The sequence below is a fragment of the Physeter macrocephalus genome, chromosome 21 (assembly GCF_002837175.3).
Source record: "Physeter macrocephalus isolate SW-GA chromosome 21, ASM283717v5, whole genome shotgun sequence".
Classification (NCBI taxonomy): domain Eukaryota; kingdom Metazoa; phylum Chordata; class Mammalia; order Artiodactyla; family Physeteridae; genus Physeter; species Physeter macrocephalus.
Genome location: NC_041234.1, coordinates 15,545,667 through 15,565,005, shown reverse-complemented (window position 1 = coordinate 15,565,005; position 19,339 = coordinate 15,545,667). Strand labels below are relative to the sequence as shown.

At 36.9% G+C, this 19,339-nt stretch overlaps 1 protein-coding gene across 15 annotated transcripts in view; it reads left to right on the top strand.

The window, feature by feature from the left end:
* Positions 1–19,339, top strand: part of DMD (dystrophin) — a 2,398,628-nt gene that overhangs the window by 1,819,178 nt on the left and 560,111 nt on the right. For all 15 annotated transcript variants that reach the window (XM_055081921.1, XM_055081920.1, XM_028482834.2 and 12 more), the window contains one exon: positions 2,503–2,714. In XM_055081921.1, the coding sequence (XP_054937896.1) occupies positions 2,503–2,714 (212 nt within the window). The remainder of the gene's footprint in view (positions 1–2,502; positions 2,715–19,339) is intronic.

The following is a 19,339-nucleotide window of genomic DNA, read 5'->3' as shown; positions in this document are numbered from 1 at the left end:
TACTACCCAAAGCAATCTACAGATTCAATGCAATCCCTATCAAAATACCAATGGCATATTTTACAGAACTAGAACAAAAAATCTTAAAATTTGTATGGAGACACCAAAGACCACGAATAGCCAAAGCAGTCTTGAGGGAGAAAAAACAGAGTTGGAGGAATCAGACTGCCTGACTTCCGGCTATGCTACAAAGCTACAGTAATCAAGACAATATGGTACTGGCACAGAAACAGAAATATAGATCAATGGAACAGGATAGAAAACCCAGAGCTCACCCCACACACCTATGGTCAGCTAATCTATGACAAAGGAGGCAAGCATATACAATGGAGAAAAGACAGCCTCTTCAATAAGTGGTGCTGGGAAAACTGGACCGCTACATTTAAAAGAATGAAATTAGAACACACCCTAACCCCATACACAAAAATAAACTCAAAAGGCATTAGAAACCTACATGCAAAACCGGACACTATAATACTCTTAGAGGAAAACATAGGAAGAGCACTCTTTGATCTAAATCACAGCAAGATCTTTTTTGACCCACCTCCTAGAGTAATGGAAATAAAAACAAAAATAAACAAATGGGACCTAATGAAACTTAAGAGCTTTTGCAAAGCAAAGGAAACTACAAACAAGATGAAAAGACAACCCTCAGAATGGGAGAAAATATTTGCAAATGAATCAACGGACAAAGGATTAATTTCCAAAATATATAAACAGCTCATGCAGCTCAATATTAAAAAACAAACAACCCAATACAAAAATGGGCAGAAGACCTAAATAGACATTTCTCCAAAGAAGACATAGAGATGGCTAAGAAGCACTTGCAAAGCTGCTCAACATCACTGATTATTAGATAAATGCAAATCAAAACTACAATGAGGTATCACCTCACACCAGTTAGAATGGGCATCATCAGAAAATCTACAAACAACAAATGCTGGGGAGGGTGTGGAGAAAGGGAACCCTCTTGCACTGTTGGTGGGAATCTAAATTGGTAGAGCCACTATGGAGAACAGTATGGAGGTTCCTTTAAAAACCAAAAATAGAATTACCATATGACCCAGCAATCCCACTACTGGGTATATACCCAGAAAAAAACGTGATTCAAGAAGACACATGCACCCCAATGTTCATTTCAGCACTATTTACAATAGCCAGGTCATGTAAGCAACCTAAATGCCCATCAACAGACGAGTGGATAAAGAAGATGTGGTACATGTGTACAATGGAATATTACTCAGCCGTAGTAAGGAACAAAATTGGGTCATTTGTAGGATGTGGATGGATCTAAAGACTGTCATACAGCGTGAAGTAAATCAGAAAAAGATAAACAAATATCGTATATTAATGCATATATGTGGAACCTAGAAAAATGGTACAGTTGAACCGGTTTGCAGGGCAGAAATAGAGACACAGATGTAGAGAACAAACGTATGGACACCAAGCGAGGAAAGTGGTGGGGAGGGGAGTGGTGGTGGTGTGATGAATTGGGAGATTGGGATTGACATACGTACACTAATATATATAAAATGCATAGGGCTTCCCTGGTGGCGCAGTGGTTGAGAGTCCGCCTGATGATGCAGGGGACATGGGTTCGTGCCCCGGTCCAGGAAGATCCCACGTGTCGCAGAGCGGCTGGGCCTGTGAGCCATGGCCACTGAGCCTGCGCGTCTGGAGCCTGTGCTCTGCAACGGGAGAGGCCACAACAGTGAGAGGCCTGTGTACCGCAAAAAAAAAAAAAAAAAAGGGAAATAAAATGCATAAGAACCTGCTCTATAAAAAAATAAATAAACTTCTGCAATTCAAAAAAAAAGAGATTAGTTTGAAGATTGTAGCAACATCCTAGATAAAAATGGAAATTAAGATGTGAACTACAGCACTAGGAAGAGCATGAAAAGATAGATTCAGGGGAACTTGTTTGTGTGGTTGAAACGGAAAAGAAGGCGTATGATTTAGGTATGTCCTATTTGGGGCCGAGTAAATGGTTATGACATTTGCACAGTTAGGAAATGAGAAAAATCAGGTTAGTCAACATGTTGGCACAGTGACCGAGGAAGAGAAAATAAGTAACAGGCTCTTTTTTTAGAAAGAAATAGTTCCTTTTCTATAGGTTCTGTTTTAGACATGTAGTGCTTGAGATGCTTTAGGGGGTGTTATGTGAAAAGGTCTTGCATTCAGTTATACAATTGTGTTAATGTACTATGTTAATAAATGTTTTATCCTGCTTTTAAAGCTAAAAAAAAAAGGAATAGACACAGTTAAATTTTCACATGTACTATTGATGTTCTAGATCACCTTCAGGAAGTTGGTTTAACAAAAACTTATGTTTGCCTTTGAAAAAAGTAAGAAATTCCATTGTCTATCATCCTAGCTATAACACAATGAGCAATTTCTTTTTTAAGTAATATAAAATGTGAGATAATATTTGGATGTTAAATTTCAAATATCTCCTCCAGACTAGCATTTACTCCCATATATTCATTTTTTCTTCTCTTCCAGTTGAAAGAATTCAGAGTCAGTGGGATGAAGTACAGGAACACCTTCAGAACCGGAGGCAACAGTTGAATGAAATGTTAAAAGATTCAACGCAATGGCTGGAAGCTAAGGAAGAAGCTCAGCAGGTCTTGGGGCAGGCCAGAGCCAAACTTGAGTCATGGAAGGAGGGTCCCTACACAATGGATGCAATCCAAAGGAAAATCACAGAAACCAAGGTTAGTATCAAAGATATGTTCTGAAAATACAATATGCTGCATAAAATTATACCATGGATTAAAATCTACTGATTTTTAATGTTAATTTATTAAAAGAAAACAAGCTGAAATGAACAGTAGTCTTTGCAGTCAAAGTAAAGTAGAGATTAGAGGAAAATTGATGGGTAATATCAATGTTAAAATTAATTTTGTTTAATAAATTAGATACAATGGTCTGGTTTTCACATTGCATCATCTTTTAAGATCACTTCAGAATTGTTGCACGTACTTCTGTAGTATCATGAAGTCAATCAGATGGACTTAATTCCTTCTTAGAAAAAGTAACAGGTCTACTCCTTCCTACTTTATTTGAGGGCACTGAATGGAGAAGGGAAGGGTGGATATGAGAATAAGGTAGGGATAAGGTGTACTCTCACTTTCTCCTCCCATTTTCTCCTCCCATTTTCTGACCTCCAGCCCAACTTCCCTTCTTTCTCTTCCTTTTTTTCTTCTTCCTCTCCCCCCCCACCCGCACAAACTTCGTCATATATTTTTCCACTTAATAATCTAGAACTCTTCAGGATAAATGAAACAGAAAAAGGAATGGAAATAAAATTTGTTTGACTATGTCTTATCAAGCACCATGCATGGTACTTTATAAATATTGAATCCTTTCAAACCTCATATTTATAGGTCAGACCTATAAATATAGGTCTAGGAAATATTGAATCCTTTCAAACCTCATATTTATAGGAAAGACCTTAAATGCTAAACAATGGGTAGTCCTTAGGGGATTTTAAGCAGAGAAGTGACATAGTGAGAACTTGATCACATTGATGAAAACACTCTATAGGGTTTTTTTCTGGTAGGAAAAGGCCTTCTGCTAAACAAGTATTTGAATCTCAAATTACCTATGTCATCTGAGAAAAAAGCCATATAGTTTTCTTGCATGGAGTGGCTCCCATTTCTAAATTAATCATTATTTAGACTATGCTAAGCCACATAGCATATTTATTTACACTAGGTTTATTTGAAAAATAAACCCTGAAATCTCAGTAGCTGAATACAATGGTGATTAATTCCTTGGTTGTGTCATAGTTCAATAGAGGTCAAAGAACGCTTCTTGGGAGCTCTCCCCTAAATGGTGACTTGGGGGTCCAAACTTTTCTAATTTTATCAAACTATAATTTTAAAATCATGGCTGCCCAAAGTCACCGCAGAAGAGTAAGGGAGAATGTGGTCAAGATATGGGGTATTATGGCCAGGCCTCGAGATTATGGACATCACTTCCACCCAAAACCCATTGACCAGAACTTGTTCCCAGTTTAATTTCAGGAAGAATAAATGGGAATAATGAACTAGTGAGCTTTTAGCCAGTCCTTGTCATAGCTAGTTTTCCAAAGGGTCTGAGCAGCAATGAGGACAGGATTTTTATTACATGACAAGAATGTTAGAAAGCCACATAGGATTTTACAAACTTATCAGTACCTTTGTTGGAGACAACATCTAGATGAATAAAAATTCTCTCTTTCACAAGATACTTTTTACCACTAAGATTTTCTCCCTTTGATGAGCGTAGATGAATTAGGAATTTCTAATGATGGTTTTTCCAGTTTTTCACTAGACTATGTGAAACATAGAATCCATGTGGTTATTCTTGAGGGTTCTGGTCTTATCCATCACATACTCAGTATGTTATGCTATTTCTTTTTTCCTCTCAAAAATTTAGGGTCTATGAATCTAGTGGATCACAGAACAAAGTGGTTAACTGGTCAGGAGGAATTACCAGGGAAAAAGAATTTGGATTGTACCCTTGAGTTAGATGAGGGAAAGGAGAGATGAGAGGCATATAGAGACAGAGTTGATCAGGGCACGAAGACTCTGAAATTTGGCAATTGAGAAATACTCTTAAAACATACAAGAATCCTAAAGTGATGGCAAGAATGATTTGGGTTTAATAGCTTTTGGAAAAGCAAGGAGCTTTAAATAAGAGACAGAAAGAGTTGCAAAAGAAAATATGAAAGGAGAAAACAAAACAATTTTTTCATCAAAATAAGTAAGGTGTTTTGGAAACCTAAAACAAAGACAAGATTGTATTATAATTGCTATGCTTGTCAAACTTTTGAAATAAAAATTTGCTTTTGAATAGTCCATCTAAAACTGCATCTTAAAAATGGCTCAGCTATTATCTTTGGAAACTTATGCTTTGTTTGTGTTATATGTTTAGGAATTTAGTGATATATATTGCTGTAACTTCAGTGTAAGTTCCTAACATAAATAAAGAGACTAAAGCTATAATTTTCCTGTCCATTTCCTAAATGACATATGCTAAAACTAAAAGTAATACTAACCCTAATACTAACATTTAGTGAGTACTTGGCTATTTGTCAAAAACTGTGCTAACCACTTCACATATATTGGCTTATTTCATCCTCCCAAAAACTTTCCATGAAAAGTACTATTATTGTTCCCTCTTTACAGATAAGTAAATTGAAAGCCTAGAGAAGTTCAGTAACTCCTCTTTAAAAGCAGCAGAGTTGGGATACGAATGCATAGCAATTACTATTTTTTAACATCTTTATTGGAGTATAATTGCTTTACAATGGTGTGTTAGTTTGTGCTTTGTAACAAAGTGAATCAGCTGTACATATACATATATCCCCATATCTCCTCCCTCTTTTGTAAATGACCTCACAGATTTCCTCCTTAACCCTTGTCTGTGTGGCTAAAACAAATCAAGAAAACACCGTGAGAATCAGAAAGGGAGACCATTGTAGTTGTGAACTGACAAATAAGATTATATTACTGATGAGCCAACAGGTGGAAAATGAAAGCAGTGAAACAGTATACCAGGGAGAAGTTTTCATATTTTGTTTTACTGTGAAAAACTAAAAAGATAATTGCAAATTGTATGCCATTTTTAATGAAACTACAATGTTTAATTCTTATAAAAGTCAGGGAGCCTTATAAAGTGGAGGACTGCCTTTATGTCTAATGTGTTATCATTCCTGAATGATATTAGCTGGCTTATCACTTACAATTTTATTTGAGGAAGAAAGCTTGAAAATAGACACATTAGACAGTGGTTAATTTGACAAGGATCTCCTTGCTCCATGATTTCTTTCTTAGTCTATGTGTCTATGGTTAACAAGAGAGCTGGTGATCCTCGTAAGGCAGTCATCAGGCTGTCTCTGTAGAGTTGAAGAGCTGTGATTACAGCAGCCAGCCTCCTTTGGAACAGCATTGCTGATGACTGCCCTCACTGTCACAATGAAATGGTTTCAAAGCCAACCACCAGCACCGTTACACTCTTTGAAAACTTAAACCAGTCACCATACCTGAGCTGAAGAAAAAAATCACTCATAATTCTGATATTTTCATGATTCATAATTGCTAACCTCTGTCTATAATCTCTTCCATTTCTTTTCTTTTTTTTTTTTTTTTTTTGGCCGCACCACACGGCTTAAGGGATCTTAGTTCCCTGACAAGGGATTGAACCCAAGCCCTCGACAGTGAGAGCATGGAGCCCTAACCACTGGACTGCCAGGGAATTCCCCTCTCTTCCATTTCTTATCTACATATTTTTAATTGTCTTCATAATGTAGATAAAATTTTGAATTCTGATTTTAAAGTTAGTATTATAGAAATATATATGTTGCTACATAACTTTTAGTAATTATCATTTTTAATTATAATATTTCATTAAGTTCCATCTTTCACCATTTCCCTACTAATTAGACATTTAGAAAACCTCCACTCTTGGTTAGAAAAAATAGTGGAGAAAACATTGGAATAACAACAGCCCCTTCACAAAGTAGAACTCAAATCTGAGATGGCATCTGGGAAAACTCCATCTTGAAAGCATAGACAAGGTGGAAGGAGATAGCAACAGTAAGTATTGGCAAAATAATAGACTGTAGATAGCCCATCGTGTCAATAATTAATGAGTAGATCATTAAATGATGCCCATAATGTATGTTTAGTTTCTTTCTTTTCTATATAACCCTTAAATTTTTGGAAACAAAAACATAAGTTGAGTAAGTAGTTGATTTTGTTAACTGCATGGCTTCATTTGCTCTTCTACATGGCCCTAGTAGAACAATAATGCTCTTTTGAGATAGAAAGGCAGATATTAGGGGGAATCATACAGGATTTCCATCCTAATCAAAATGTCTGCCAAAAGGCTCTGGCAGAATACTATGAGAGATGATGCCATTTAACTTTCATAAGAGGTAAGATGGTATGCCTTTGGCACCTAAAACTGCCAGCAATGGTCATCATGGGATTTCTTTTATTTGGCAGAATCTTCGTTTATTTCACAACCTGTTTCCCAGGCTATTAAGATTGGTCCAAACTTGGCAGTGGATTCTTTGGAAAAATTATTTCTTGATGATTTTAAACTTTCTTTTCCAGTGTCAGGAGAGATTTACCCAGGCTCAGAATTTTCACTTATTTTTTTCCCCTTTCAGCTTTTGAAAGAGAAATTCCTTTTTTTGTCTCTCTTGTGATTGCTTTTGTGTCAAATTCAGCATAAAAGCTTTTCAAACGTGACGGCATTAGCTGTTTTGTGCTTGGCTGAGCTAAGAGTACATGAATTCAATAGAGAAGTGAAATCTTATTTGAGCCTAGCTGATTTAGCTATATAATACTTAAAACTATCTGAGGTGAGAAACCCAATAATTTATCAAATTATTAAATAAAGTTTCCAAGGCTGCAAAATATCTGTGTTTTGAAGACATTCTTTAGGGAAATTGAAATGTAGATACACTGTAATCATGTAATTAATTTTAAAAGTTGAACTTGTTATATGTAGTAAATCTGATAGCTGTTTGAGGATTGCATATTATTTTACCAGGAAAGAAACTAATCAGAACTTTTTTTTTTCCAAATATGAAAGTAGAGCCTTGTCATTTTAATTATTTGAGGGGATGGGTGGCATTAGATAGTATCCTTATCTACCAAAAAGATATATACAGTAATGGAAGCTAAATTCTCCTTTCACACATTTTATTTACTTTTTGGATGAGCACAAAATTAAATCAGCAAATTGACCCGCCCTGGTAGTTTGAGGTTTGGATTTCTGATACGGTAATGAAAAACATTACCAGAAAACTGCTTCCTAGGACCTGCCATTTTTTCATGTAGTTTCTTTATTCCCTTTTGTTCTCCCCTAAAGATCCCACATGATTAAGAAGAAAGAATCAATAACCTGATAGTCCTTTTCCTCCCAAAGTATGTATGAAGCTATTAAATTTCTCAAAGCACACAAACAGAGTGCTTCCTACATCACTGATAGAGCACAGGAAAAATAATGGGTGGTTTTCCAGGTACTGCTATAGTATATAAATATTTAATGCAGAGTCACAAAGACTTGGATAGCATTATGGTCTGATTGTACCGTATTTTGCCTTATTTCCTTTTCACACTTGAACTAATTCCATGCTTGAAAATATAATGTGGCAACTCTGTAAATCCACTCCTCCATAAAAGCGGCAAATTGCAAAATTGTTAAAATTGCCTTTTCTAAACTCTGGAAATTAACCAGAGGTTGGCAACAATATGTAAACTACTGAACTTCACTAAGAACAGCAGGGTTTGAGGCTTTTTAACTTGGCCTATTCCCATCAGTTTCTCCCAGCTACACAGTAGCCTTAAAAATTAATAGTCTTACAGCTACCAGAGGAAGAGAATAGAACTTGTATTGAGCATGTTTTCTGACCACAACAGTATGAAACTAGAAATTAATAACAGAAAGAAAAATGAGAAAGGAACAAACGTGGAGACTAAACAATAGGCTACTAAAAAAGTAATAGGTCAATGAAGAAATTAAAGGGAAAATCAGAAAATACCTCAAGACAAATGAAAATGGAAACACAAAACTCCAAAATCTATGGGATGCAGCAAAAGCCATACTAAGAGGGAAGTTTATAATGCTGCAGGCCTTCCTCAAGAAAAAAGAAAAATCTCAAGGGAGCAACCTAACATACCACCTAAAGGAATTAGAAAAAGAACAAACAAAGCCCAAAGTCAGCAGAATGAAGGAAATAATAAATATAGGAGAGGAAATAAATAAAATAGAAACAAAATAAAACAAAAAAATAGAAAAGATCAATGAAACCAAGAGCTAGTTTTTTGAAAAGATAAACAAAATTGATAAACTTTTAGCCAGGCTCACCAAGAAGAAAAGAGAGAAGACTCAAATAAACAAAAGAAGAAATGAAAGAAGAGAAATAACAACCAATACTAGAGAGATACAAAAAATCTTAAGAGAATACTACGAACAGATATACACCAACAAATTGGACAACCTAGAAGAAAATGGACAATTTTCTAGAAACATACAACCTGCCAGGAATGAATCAAGAAGAAACAGCCAATTTGAACAGACCAATCACTAGTAGTGAAATTGATTTTCTAGTAAAAAAAAAAAAAAAAAAAAAAAAAAAACCTCTTAGCATAGAATAGTCCAAGACCAGACAGCTTCACAGGAGAATTCTACCAAACATATAAAGAACTTAAACCTATCCTCAAACTATTCCAAAAAATTGAAGAGGACAGAACAGTCCAAAATTCATTCTATGAGGCTACCATTACCCTAGTATGAAAACCAGACAAAGACACTACAAAAAAAAAAAGAAATGAAAATTATAGGCCAATATCTTTGATGCATATAAATGCAAAAACCTCAACAAAATATTAGCAAACCAAATCCATCAATGTATAAAAAGGATCATACATCATGATCAAGTTGGATCAAGGATGGTTCAGTATTTGCAAATCAATATAATATACCACAAAACAAAAGGAAAGATAAAAGAACACATGATCACCTCAGTAGATGCAGAAAAAGCATTTGACAATATTCAACATCCGTTCATGATAAAAACAAACAAACAAAAACTCTCAACAAAGTGAGTGTAGAGGGAACATATCTCAACATAATAAAGGCCATTTATGACAAAGCCACAGCTAACATCATACTCAGTAGTGAAAAGCTGAAAGCCTTTCCTCTAAATTCAGGAATAAGACAAGGAAGCCTACTGTCACCACTTCTATTTAACAAGTATTGGCAGTGTTAGCCACAGCAATCAGGCAAGAAAAAGAAATAAAAGGCATCCAAATTGAAATGAAAGAAGTAAAACTATCACTATTTGCAGATAACATTATGCTTTACATTGAAAACCCTAAAGTCTCCACCCCAAAACTAGTAGAACTAATAAATGAATTCAGCAAATTTGCAGGATACAAGATTAATATGCAGAAGTCTGTTGCTTTTCTATACACTAATAATGAAGTATCAGAAAGAGAAAGTAAAAAAAAAAATCCTGTTTAAAATCACATCAAAAAAGAATAAAATACCTTGGAATAAACTTAACCAAAGATGTGAAAGACCTATACTCTGATGAAGGAAATTGAAGATGATGCAAAGAAATGGAAAGATATTTCGTGCTCTTGGATTGGAAGAATTAATATTGTTAAAATGGCCATACTACCCAAAGCAATCTACAGATTTAATGCTACCCCTATCAAAATACCCATGACATTTTTCACAAAACTAGAACAAATAATCCTAAAATTCATATGAAACCATAAAAGACCCCAAATTGCCAAAGCAATCTTTAGAAAAAAGAAAAAAGCTGGAAGTATCACCCTCTCGGACTACAGTAATCAAAACTGCATGGCATTGGCACAAACAGACACATATATAAATGGAACATAACAGAGAGCCCAGAAATAAACACATACACCTATGGTTAATTAATGTATACCAAAGGAAGCTAAAGTATACAATGGAGAAAAGACAGTCTCTTCAACAAGTGGTGCTGGGAAAACTGGATAGCTACATGTAAAAGAATGAGATTAGAATATTTCCTCACACCATATACAAAAGTAAACTCAAAATGGATTAAAGACCTAAATGTAAGACCTGAAACCATAAAACTCCTAGAGGAGAATATAGGCAGAACACTATTTGACATAAATCATAGCAACATTATTTTTGGATCTCTCTCCTAAGGCAAAAGAAATAAAAGTGAAAATAAGCAAGTGGGACCTAATTAAACTTAAAGGCTCTTGCACAGCAAAGGAAACCATCAACAAAATGAAAAGACAACCTACAGACTGGGAGAAAATATTTGCAAATGATGCTACTGACAAGGGATTAATCTCCAAAATATACAAACAGCTCATACAGCTTAGTATCAGAAAACAAACAACCCAATCAAAAAATGGGAAGAAGACCCGAGTAGACATTTTTCCAAAGAAAACATTCTGATGGCCAATAGGCACATGAAAAGGCACATTTGCTAATTATTAGAGACATGAAAATCAAAACAGCAGTGAGATAGTACCTCACACCTGTCAGAATGGCTATCATCAAAAGATCTACAAATAACCAGTGCTGACAAGGATGTGAAGAAAAAGGAAGCCCTTTGTACACTTTTGGTGGGTATGTAAATAGGTGCAGCCACAATGGAAAACAGTATGGAGGTTCCTCAAAAAACTAAAAGTAGAACTACCATATGATCCAGCAATTCCACTCCTGTGTACATATCTGGAAAAAATGAAAACACTAATTTGAAAAGATACATGCACCCCAGTATTCATAGCAGTGCTAATTATAATTACCAAGATATGGAAGCAACCCAAATGCCCATCAACAGATGAATGTATAAAGAAGATGTGGTATATATATATATACACACACACACACACACACACACACACATACATACAATGAAATATTAGTCATGAAAAAGAATGAAATTCTGCCACTTGTAGCAGTGTGGATGGACCTAGAGAATATTATACGTAGTGAAATAAGCCAGACAGAGAAAGACAGATAGTGTGTATTACTTATATGTGGAATCTAAAAAATATTACAAATGAATGTATTTGCAAAACAGAAACAGACTCACGGACTGAATATTTTCCCCTGAGATCAGGAACAAGATAAAGGTGTCTGCTCTCACCACTTCTATTTACCACAGTACTGGCAGTTCAGGATGGGAAAATAGGCAAGAAGAAATAGATAAAAATCATCCAGATTGGAAAGGAAGAAGTAAAACTATATCTATTTGCAGTTGACATAATCTTGTATATAGATGATCCTAAGGGATACACTAAAAATGTAATTCAGCAAATTTGCAGGATCCAAGATCAAAATACAAAAATCAATTATTTTTTTATATACTAGCAATGAATAATCTGAACAATGAAATTCAGAAAATTTTTCCATTTATAATAGCAACAAAAAAATAAAATAATTAGGCATAAGAAAAATGCAACACTTTTCCATTGACAACTACAATGCTGAAAGAATTTAAAGAAGATTTAAGTAATTGGAAAAGCATGCCATATTCCCAGATCAAAAAACTTAATATTGGGCTTCCCTGGTGGCGCAGTGGTTGAGAGTCCTCCTGCCGATGCGGGGGACACGGGTTTGTGCCCCGGTCTGGGAGGATCCCACATGCCGTGGAGCGGCTAGGCCCATGAGCCATGGCCGCTGAGCCTGTGCATCCGGAGCCTGTGCTCCGCAACGGGAGAGGCCACAACAGTGAGAGGCCCGTGTACTGCAAAACAAAACAAAACAAAACAATATTGTTAAGATAGCAATATTCCCAAATTGACCTACAGAGTCTATGCAATTCTTATCAAAATTCTCACTAGTTTTTCTGTAGAAATCGACAGGTAGATCCTAAAATTCATACTGAAATGCAAGGGACAAAGAATAGCCAAAGCAACCTTGAAAAAAGCACAAAGTTGGAGGACACACAGTTCCTAATTTCAAAACTTAATAGAATGCCACAGTAACCAAACAGTGTGGAACTGACATCAAGGTAAACATATAGATCAATGAAACAAAATTGAAAGTTCAGAACTAAATCCTTGCATTTATGGTTAATTGATTGTTGGCAAGAGTACCTAGACAATTCAAAGGGAAAAGAATATTTTTTCAAAAGTTCATGCTTGCATAACTAAATGTCCACATACAAAATCATGAAGTTTGACCTTACCTCACACCATACAAAAAATTAATTCAAAAATGGATCTTAGAGCTAGATATAAGAACTAGAATATTAGAACTCTTATAAGACAACATAGGAGTAGAATGAGTTAAGCAGTGTTTTCTTAGACATGACACCAAAAGCCAAAGTGACAAGAGAAAAAATACATAACTTGGACTTCATCAAAATTAAAAACTTTTGTGCTGCAAGCAATATCATAAAGAGAGTAAAAAGACAACCCACAGAATGGGAGAAAATATTTGCAAATCATATATCTGATAAGAGACTTGTATGCAGAATAGGTAAAGAACTCATAACTCAGTAAGAACAAGAAAGACTCAATTATAAATCAGCAAAGGATTTTAATAGACATTTCTTTTTTTTTTTTTTTTTTTGTGGTACGCGGGCCTCTCACTGCTGTGGCCTCTCCCGTTGCGGAGCACAGGGTCCGGACGTGCAGGCTCAGTGGCCATGGCTCACGGGCCCAGCCGCTCCACGTCATGTGGGATCTTCCTGGACTGGGGCACGAACCCGTGTCCCCTGCATCGGCAGGCAGACTCTCAACCACTGCGCCACCAGGGAAGCCCTAATAAACATTTCTTCAAAGAAAGTATACAAGTGGCTAATAAGCACATGAAGTGATGATCAACATCAGTCATTATTAGGAAAATACAAATGAAAACCACAATGAGATACCACTTCATATGCACTAGGGTCATACTTGAGTAGGTATGTCAGTCAGAATAGGCTAAGTTATGCCACAGTAACAAACTATCCCCAAATCTAGAGACAACACAAAGTTTATGTTTTATTCATGTTACATGTCCGCTCTAGATTCACAAGGGCATTCTACTTAGCTTAGTTATTCAGGGAGTGCAGCTAATGGGAGCTGCATCTTGATACATACTTCTCTGATCAGAGAGTCAAGAAACATAATGAATGATGCCACTGGCTCTTAAACCATCTGCCTGGAAGTGACGTGTAGCCAAAATCAGTTATGTTATCATCCCTAATTCAGCGGGGGTACAGCTGTGTAATCCTCTGGTATGAAAAAGGCACCGAATGTCTGTGAACAATAATGTAGTCTACTGCAGTAGGCTCATGGGATTTGAAAATAGCCGAGAAAATGCGACTTTCTGGGGATCTATCTTCTGGCTTTCTCTCTGGAATCATTTCCATCCAACCATGTCCACGGCCTCTCAACTAGACTTCTCTTAGATGCCTGGGGTAGCTGGGTGATTTGTTAATTACAACACTGCTTAAGTCTTTTAATAAAGTCAGCAAATTAAAAAGCGAGCCCAGATAAAGAGAATGCTTTCCAAAATGTCATAATGAAATTAAGGTAATGAAGCACTTGGAGGGCTCTCCTCTGTTCTTTTTGTATAAAACTTACTCCAAAGAAGCTGGAAGAGAAAGGGGGCCTGAAAAGTAAAGAGGGGGGAAAATAAATTGTATGCCATTAGTTTAATTATAAAAATTCATTACATGAAGTCATGTAAGACAGAAAATAATGGAACTCTAATGGGTTGGCCGATAACACATTTACTAGCCTGCTCTCAGCTTGTAGTCATTGTTGAAAGGACAAAAAAGTAGCAACTTTGGTATGTAGTCCTCAAAGCTATTGAAAAGATTAATCATTTCCAGTAAGCTGGAAAATGAGGGCCGTTTTCTCAAATAGTATCCCCAGTATAGTGTTACCTTCTGAAACAGAGTTGCTTGGTAATGTTAGAGGTTTAATAGATGGGTCTTGAAGTTTATGGTGAGAGGCTTTACTTTTGAAATAGCTTCCTTACAGATATTTTAACATTTCTATTATATATCCATAAAGAGGTTTTCTAGGTCATTTTAATTCACACAAGCAAGAAAGAAATTGTATTTCTTTTTCCCAATAAATATGTATAGAACATTAATTTATACTTAGGAGTAAACTGTTTAGTGATTTTTTAAAATAAACCAAATATGTATTTTTTTCTGCTGTCTTTGTTTAGCAATGTCTTACTTTATTATATACAGTAATTTTCCATTCATGCTATAATCATCAAGGAGACTATTTTATATTCTTCAAAATTCAATTATAATAAATCCAACCATCCTCCTTAAATTCTTTTATGTGGAAGCATATCTCCTTTAAGTAGATTGAACCCTGCATATTGAAGCCAAGAAACCTGCATTTTTGTGATGCCTCTTTCACTGTCAAGCTATGTCACCTTCAACAAGTCACTTAACCTTTCAGGGTTTTTGTATGGGCAGTTATGGGACTGGGTAAGAGGAAAGGAGATAACGAAAGGTCAAAGTGGATATTTATGTAAGGATCATATATTTGAGGGCCTTGTAATCCAAGGAGAGAGGTTTGGACTTTGTCTTGTAGGTAACAGGGAGCCATTGAAAGGTTTTACAGAGGAATAATGTTGTTATATTTGCATTTCAGAAAGGTCCCTTGAGCAGCTATGGAAGGTCTAGAGTAGAGGGAAGGAGCCAATAAAAAGGTTATTGCAGAGTCCAAGTAAGAGTCGATGAGGGCTTAAGTTAAGGCAGTGGCAATGGAGGTAGAAGATTTGGATATAAGGGAAAAATGTGGTACAACTTCTATATGGGTGTGCTCTCTGCCTCTTCTTCCAGTTGAGGATCCACTTGCACTGCAGAGGGAGAAGGTTAAGCTAGGGACAGAACCTTGGGGAACACCAACATTTACGGGACAGGCAGAAAAAGAAACACTTGAACCTTAAGAGTATATAGAGGTCACCCAAAGAGAGGGGACCAAGGAAAGATAGAGCCTCAAGGACAGAGCAGTCAATAGCACCAGTTGCTGCACACAAATCAAGTAAATGAGAACCTAAAACTTTCCACGGACATTGACCATTGGTGACTGAATCAGTTAAGTATTTTCACAAAAATGCTGCATGACAAGCAACTTCAAAATGCCAGTGGCAAACAATAATAAGCATTTATTTCTTCGTGAGTTTGCAGCTCGTCTAGGGTGGCACTGCTTCACACTGCAGGTTGATTGGGGTAGCTCTCCTCCACACGTCACTCATCCTTCTCCAAGGATGAGCAGGCTAGCCCAGGACACGTTTGTCTCATGATAATGGCAGAAGCGAAAAAGAGCCAGCCCCACTGCAGAAGCATGTTTTAAGCCTCTGCTTGTGTCACTTCTATTAACATCTCACTAGAATTAGGCAAAACAAGTCATATGGCCAAGCTCATTGTCAAGGGCAGGGAAGTAAACTGCCCTTTGTAGCAGGAAATTCAAAGTTACATAGCAAAGGGCATGGATACAAGGTGGGGTAAAGAATTGAGGTCAATAATCCGATTTGCCAGAGTGACTTCTTTCAGAATAGTTTTAGTGAGGTGGTGATGGCAGAAGCCTGATTTTGATGAATTATAAAGTGGCAGGAATGTAATCAAGTTGAGGCAATGAGTGAGTATTTGCCTTCTGAGGAGCTTAACTGTGAAAGGAAAGAAAACGATGCAGGTTTTGTTGTTTAACGATGGGCGAGAGACTCATGGTTGAAAGTTGTAGGGAAAGACCTTGCAGAAAGGCAAGAGGTTGAAAAGACACAGAGAAGGGAGTACATGGAGGAGGAGGAGGAGGAGGGGTGTCCTTGAGCACAAGAGTCACCTCTTGCTCTGAGGCTGGAGAGAAGGATGCAAGAGGTAAAATCTGATATTTCATGAAATGTATGCTTGATGTTAAATTGCCCCTGTGTAATTATAGGTAGGGTCATTTCTTGTGAGATTTCTTCCAGTTTGTATCATCAGGGTGCAGTTTAGAAACCACACAAAATGTTTCAAGCAGTGGGAATTTAAATACAGAGGACTGGTTCCATGGCTAATGAAGGAGCTGAGATGTCCAACAGGAGATAGTGAGGCAACTCAGAGTTTAGTGACACCGGGAAGCTGTTACTACTTCGAGGGCTGGAGAGACAACGCGTGTCACCGAAGCCCAGAAGCCAGAGCCATCTGGTGCTAACTTGACCACTGTGTGGGCTGCACAGCAGGTACTGAAACTACAGAGAGAGGGTCTGTCCAGTGGGAAATAGAGACACAAAGAAGATATTGCCCGCATAGAGAGAGGGAGAGATATACTCTAGTTTCAGCCTTCCTCTGGGTCTCTCACTGGCCTAACCATCTAGAAGCCAGCTAGCAAGAAATCCTGGGATTTGCTGATCCCCTAAAGTGGTTAGTCCATCTGCAATACTGAGTAGAGTAGGAGAGGGGCAGGGAATGGGTCTAAGAACTAATAAGCTCTTAGCTGTTAGCTCACAGAGCTAATTTTTTAAAATGAATCTCTTAGTTCATGTACACAAACCGTATCTAAGGCAAAAGGAGAAAACCCAATATGTAGAACTTTTTATCTGTAAATATATTAAGATCCTGTTTTATAAATTTCCAAGTGTTGATGAAAAATTAATCAGTCGACCTAAGAAAGAAATGGAAATTTTTATTTGAGCCAAATTTGAAGATTATGACCTGGGAAGAGCATCTCAGAAAGCTCTGAGAACTGTTCCACTTGTCAGAAGTCAAGGCACAGTTATATAAGTTTTTTGAGACAGAGGGCTATACATCAAATGACGTATTATTGACAGCTTATATAATCCAGATCTAAGCATAATCATGGTGGGTCATGTGACCCCTTCCAAGATCAAGAAGGAATGTTAAAAAAAAAAGGAAGGAATGTTATCTTTTAAGGAGTTGTTTTGTTGATGCTGGGAGAATGCTGCTTGTTATGGTTGAGCAGGTATTCCTGCTGATGGGGGAGGTTTGGTCGACGCATAATGCGGGTACACAATGTACAGTGCAGGTAGAGACATGGCCAAAGGGCAGAGAAGAATTTTTATATTTAAATTTTTCTTGTCTTGCCATAAAATATGAATTGTATTTCACACAAGCAATTTGATTTTGATTTTGACCTCATAACAAATGTGAGGCATAATAAGCAGCCTAAGTAATGCCATCCAATTTTACATACAACAAAACTGGAACTCAAAAGGTTAATGACTTTAAGATCAAACTGCAAGACAATGGCCAATCAAGACTTCCTGGGGAGATGCCTCTTCATTACTCTGCATTGCTTTTTATGATGCTCCTTTGAGTCAGGGCCATTAAAATTGTTTAAATCGAGTTCACCTGAAACACGCCTGAAATTCACTTGTAGGTGAATATCCCAAAACACATTTTATAAGAAAACTTAAACAATACTCAACTTTAAAATTTTAATTGTAGGTCTACATACTCACATTTATCTTCTAAATTAAAGGGAGACTTTTAGAGGTGCAGCGGTATAGACAATGTTTATAAAACAGTGGGTCCCTTTCTTTCCTTCAGTAGAGGCTCACCCTGTGGTGGCTGTAGTATGTTCATTTAAAAATAGCAGCAGTAGGGGGCTTCCCTGGTGGTCCAGTGGCTAAGGCTCTGTGCTCCCAGTGGAGGGGGCCCAGGTTCGATTTCTGGTCAGGGAATTAGATCCCACGTGCTGCAACTAACACAAATAAATAAATAAATATTTTTAAAAAAATAGCCGTAGTAGTAAGTAGTAGTAGTAGTAGTATTAATGATGGTGATTCTAACCAATACTTATTTAATGCTTTGGGTATGCCAGGCACCACTCTAAGTGTTTTTCCTGCATATTATAAATCAATCCTCATAATAAACTTTCAACGTAAATACTGTTAATATACCCATTTAATAAAGGGGAAAACTGAGGCATAGAGAGCATAATTAACTTTACCATTTGTCACATAACTAGTAAGTGATCAAGTCAGGATTCAAACCCAGCAGGTTGATTCTGTTGCCCAGACTCTTGAATACTCTTTCTCTTCCTCCCTTGTTTTCCCTTGTATCGGGTCAATATTCCTAAAAAGAATTCTTACAAAGAAAAAAGAAAACACAAACACTGAAATTTAAAAAAAAAAATTTTTTTGCATCTTTTTTTTAACATCTTTATATGGAGTATAATTGCTTTACAATGGTGTGTTAGTTTTTGCTTTATAACAAAGTGAATCAGTTATACATATGTTCCCATATCTCTTCCCTCTTGCATCTCCCTCCCTCCCACCCTCCCTATCCCACCCCTCTAGGTGGTCACAAAGCACAGAGCTGATCTCCCTGTGCTCTGCGGCTGCTTCCCTCTAGCTATCTGTTTTACATTTGGTAGTGTATATATGTCCATGCCACTCTCTCACTTCGTCACAGCTTACACTTCCCCCTCCCCATATCCTCAAGTCCATTCTCTAGTAGGTCTGTGTCTTTATTCCCGTCTTACCCCTAGGTTCTTCGTGACCTTTTTTTTTCTTCTTTTTTTAACATCTTTATTGGAGTATAAGTGTTTTACAATGATGTGTTATTTTCTGCTTTACAACAAAGTGAATCAGTCAGTTATACATATACATATGTTCCCATATCTCTTCCCTCTTGCATCTCCCTCCCTCCCACCCTCCCTATCCCACCCCTCTAGGTGGTCACAAAGCACAGAGCTGATCTCCCTGTGCTGTGCGGCTGCGTCCCACTAGCTATCTATTTTACATTTGGTAGTGTATATATGTCCATGCCACTCTCTCACTTCGTCACAGCTTACCCTTCCCCCTCCCCATATCCTCAAGTCCATGCTCTAGTAGGTCTGTGTTTTATTCCCATCCTACC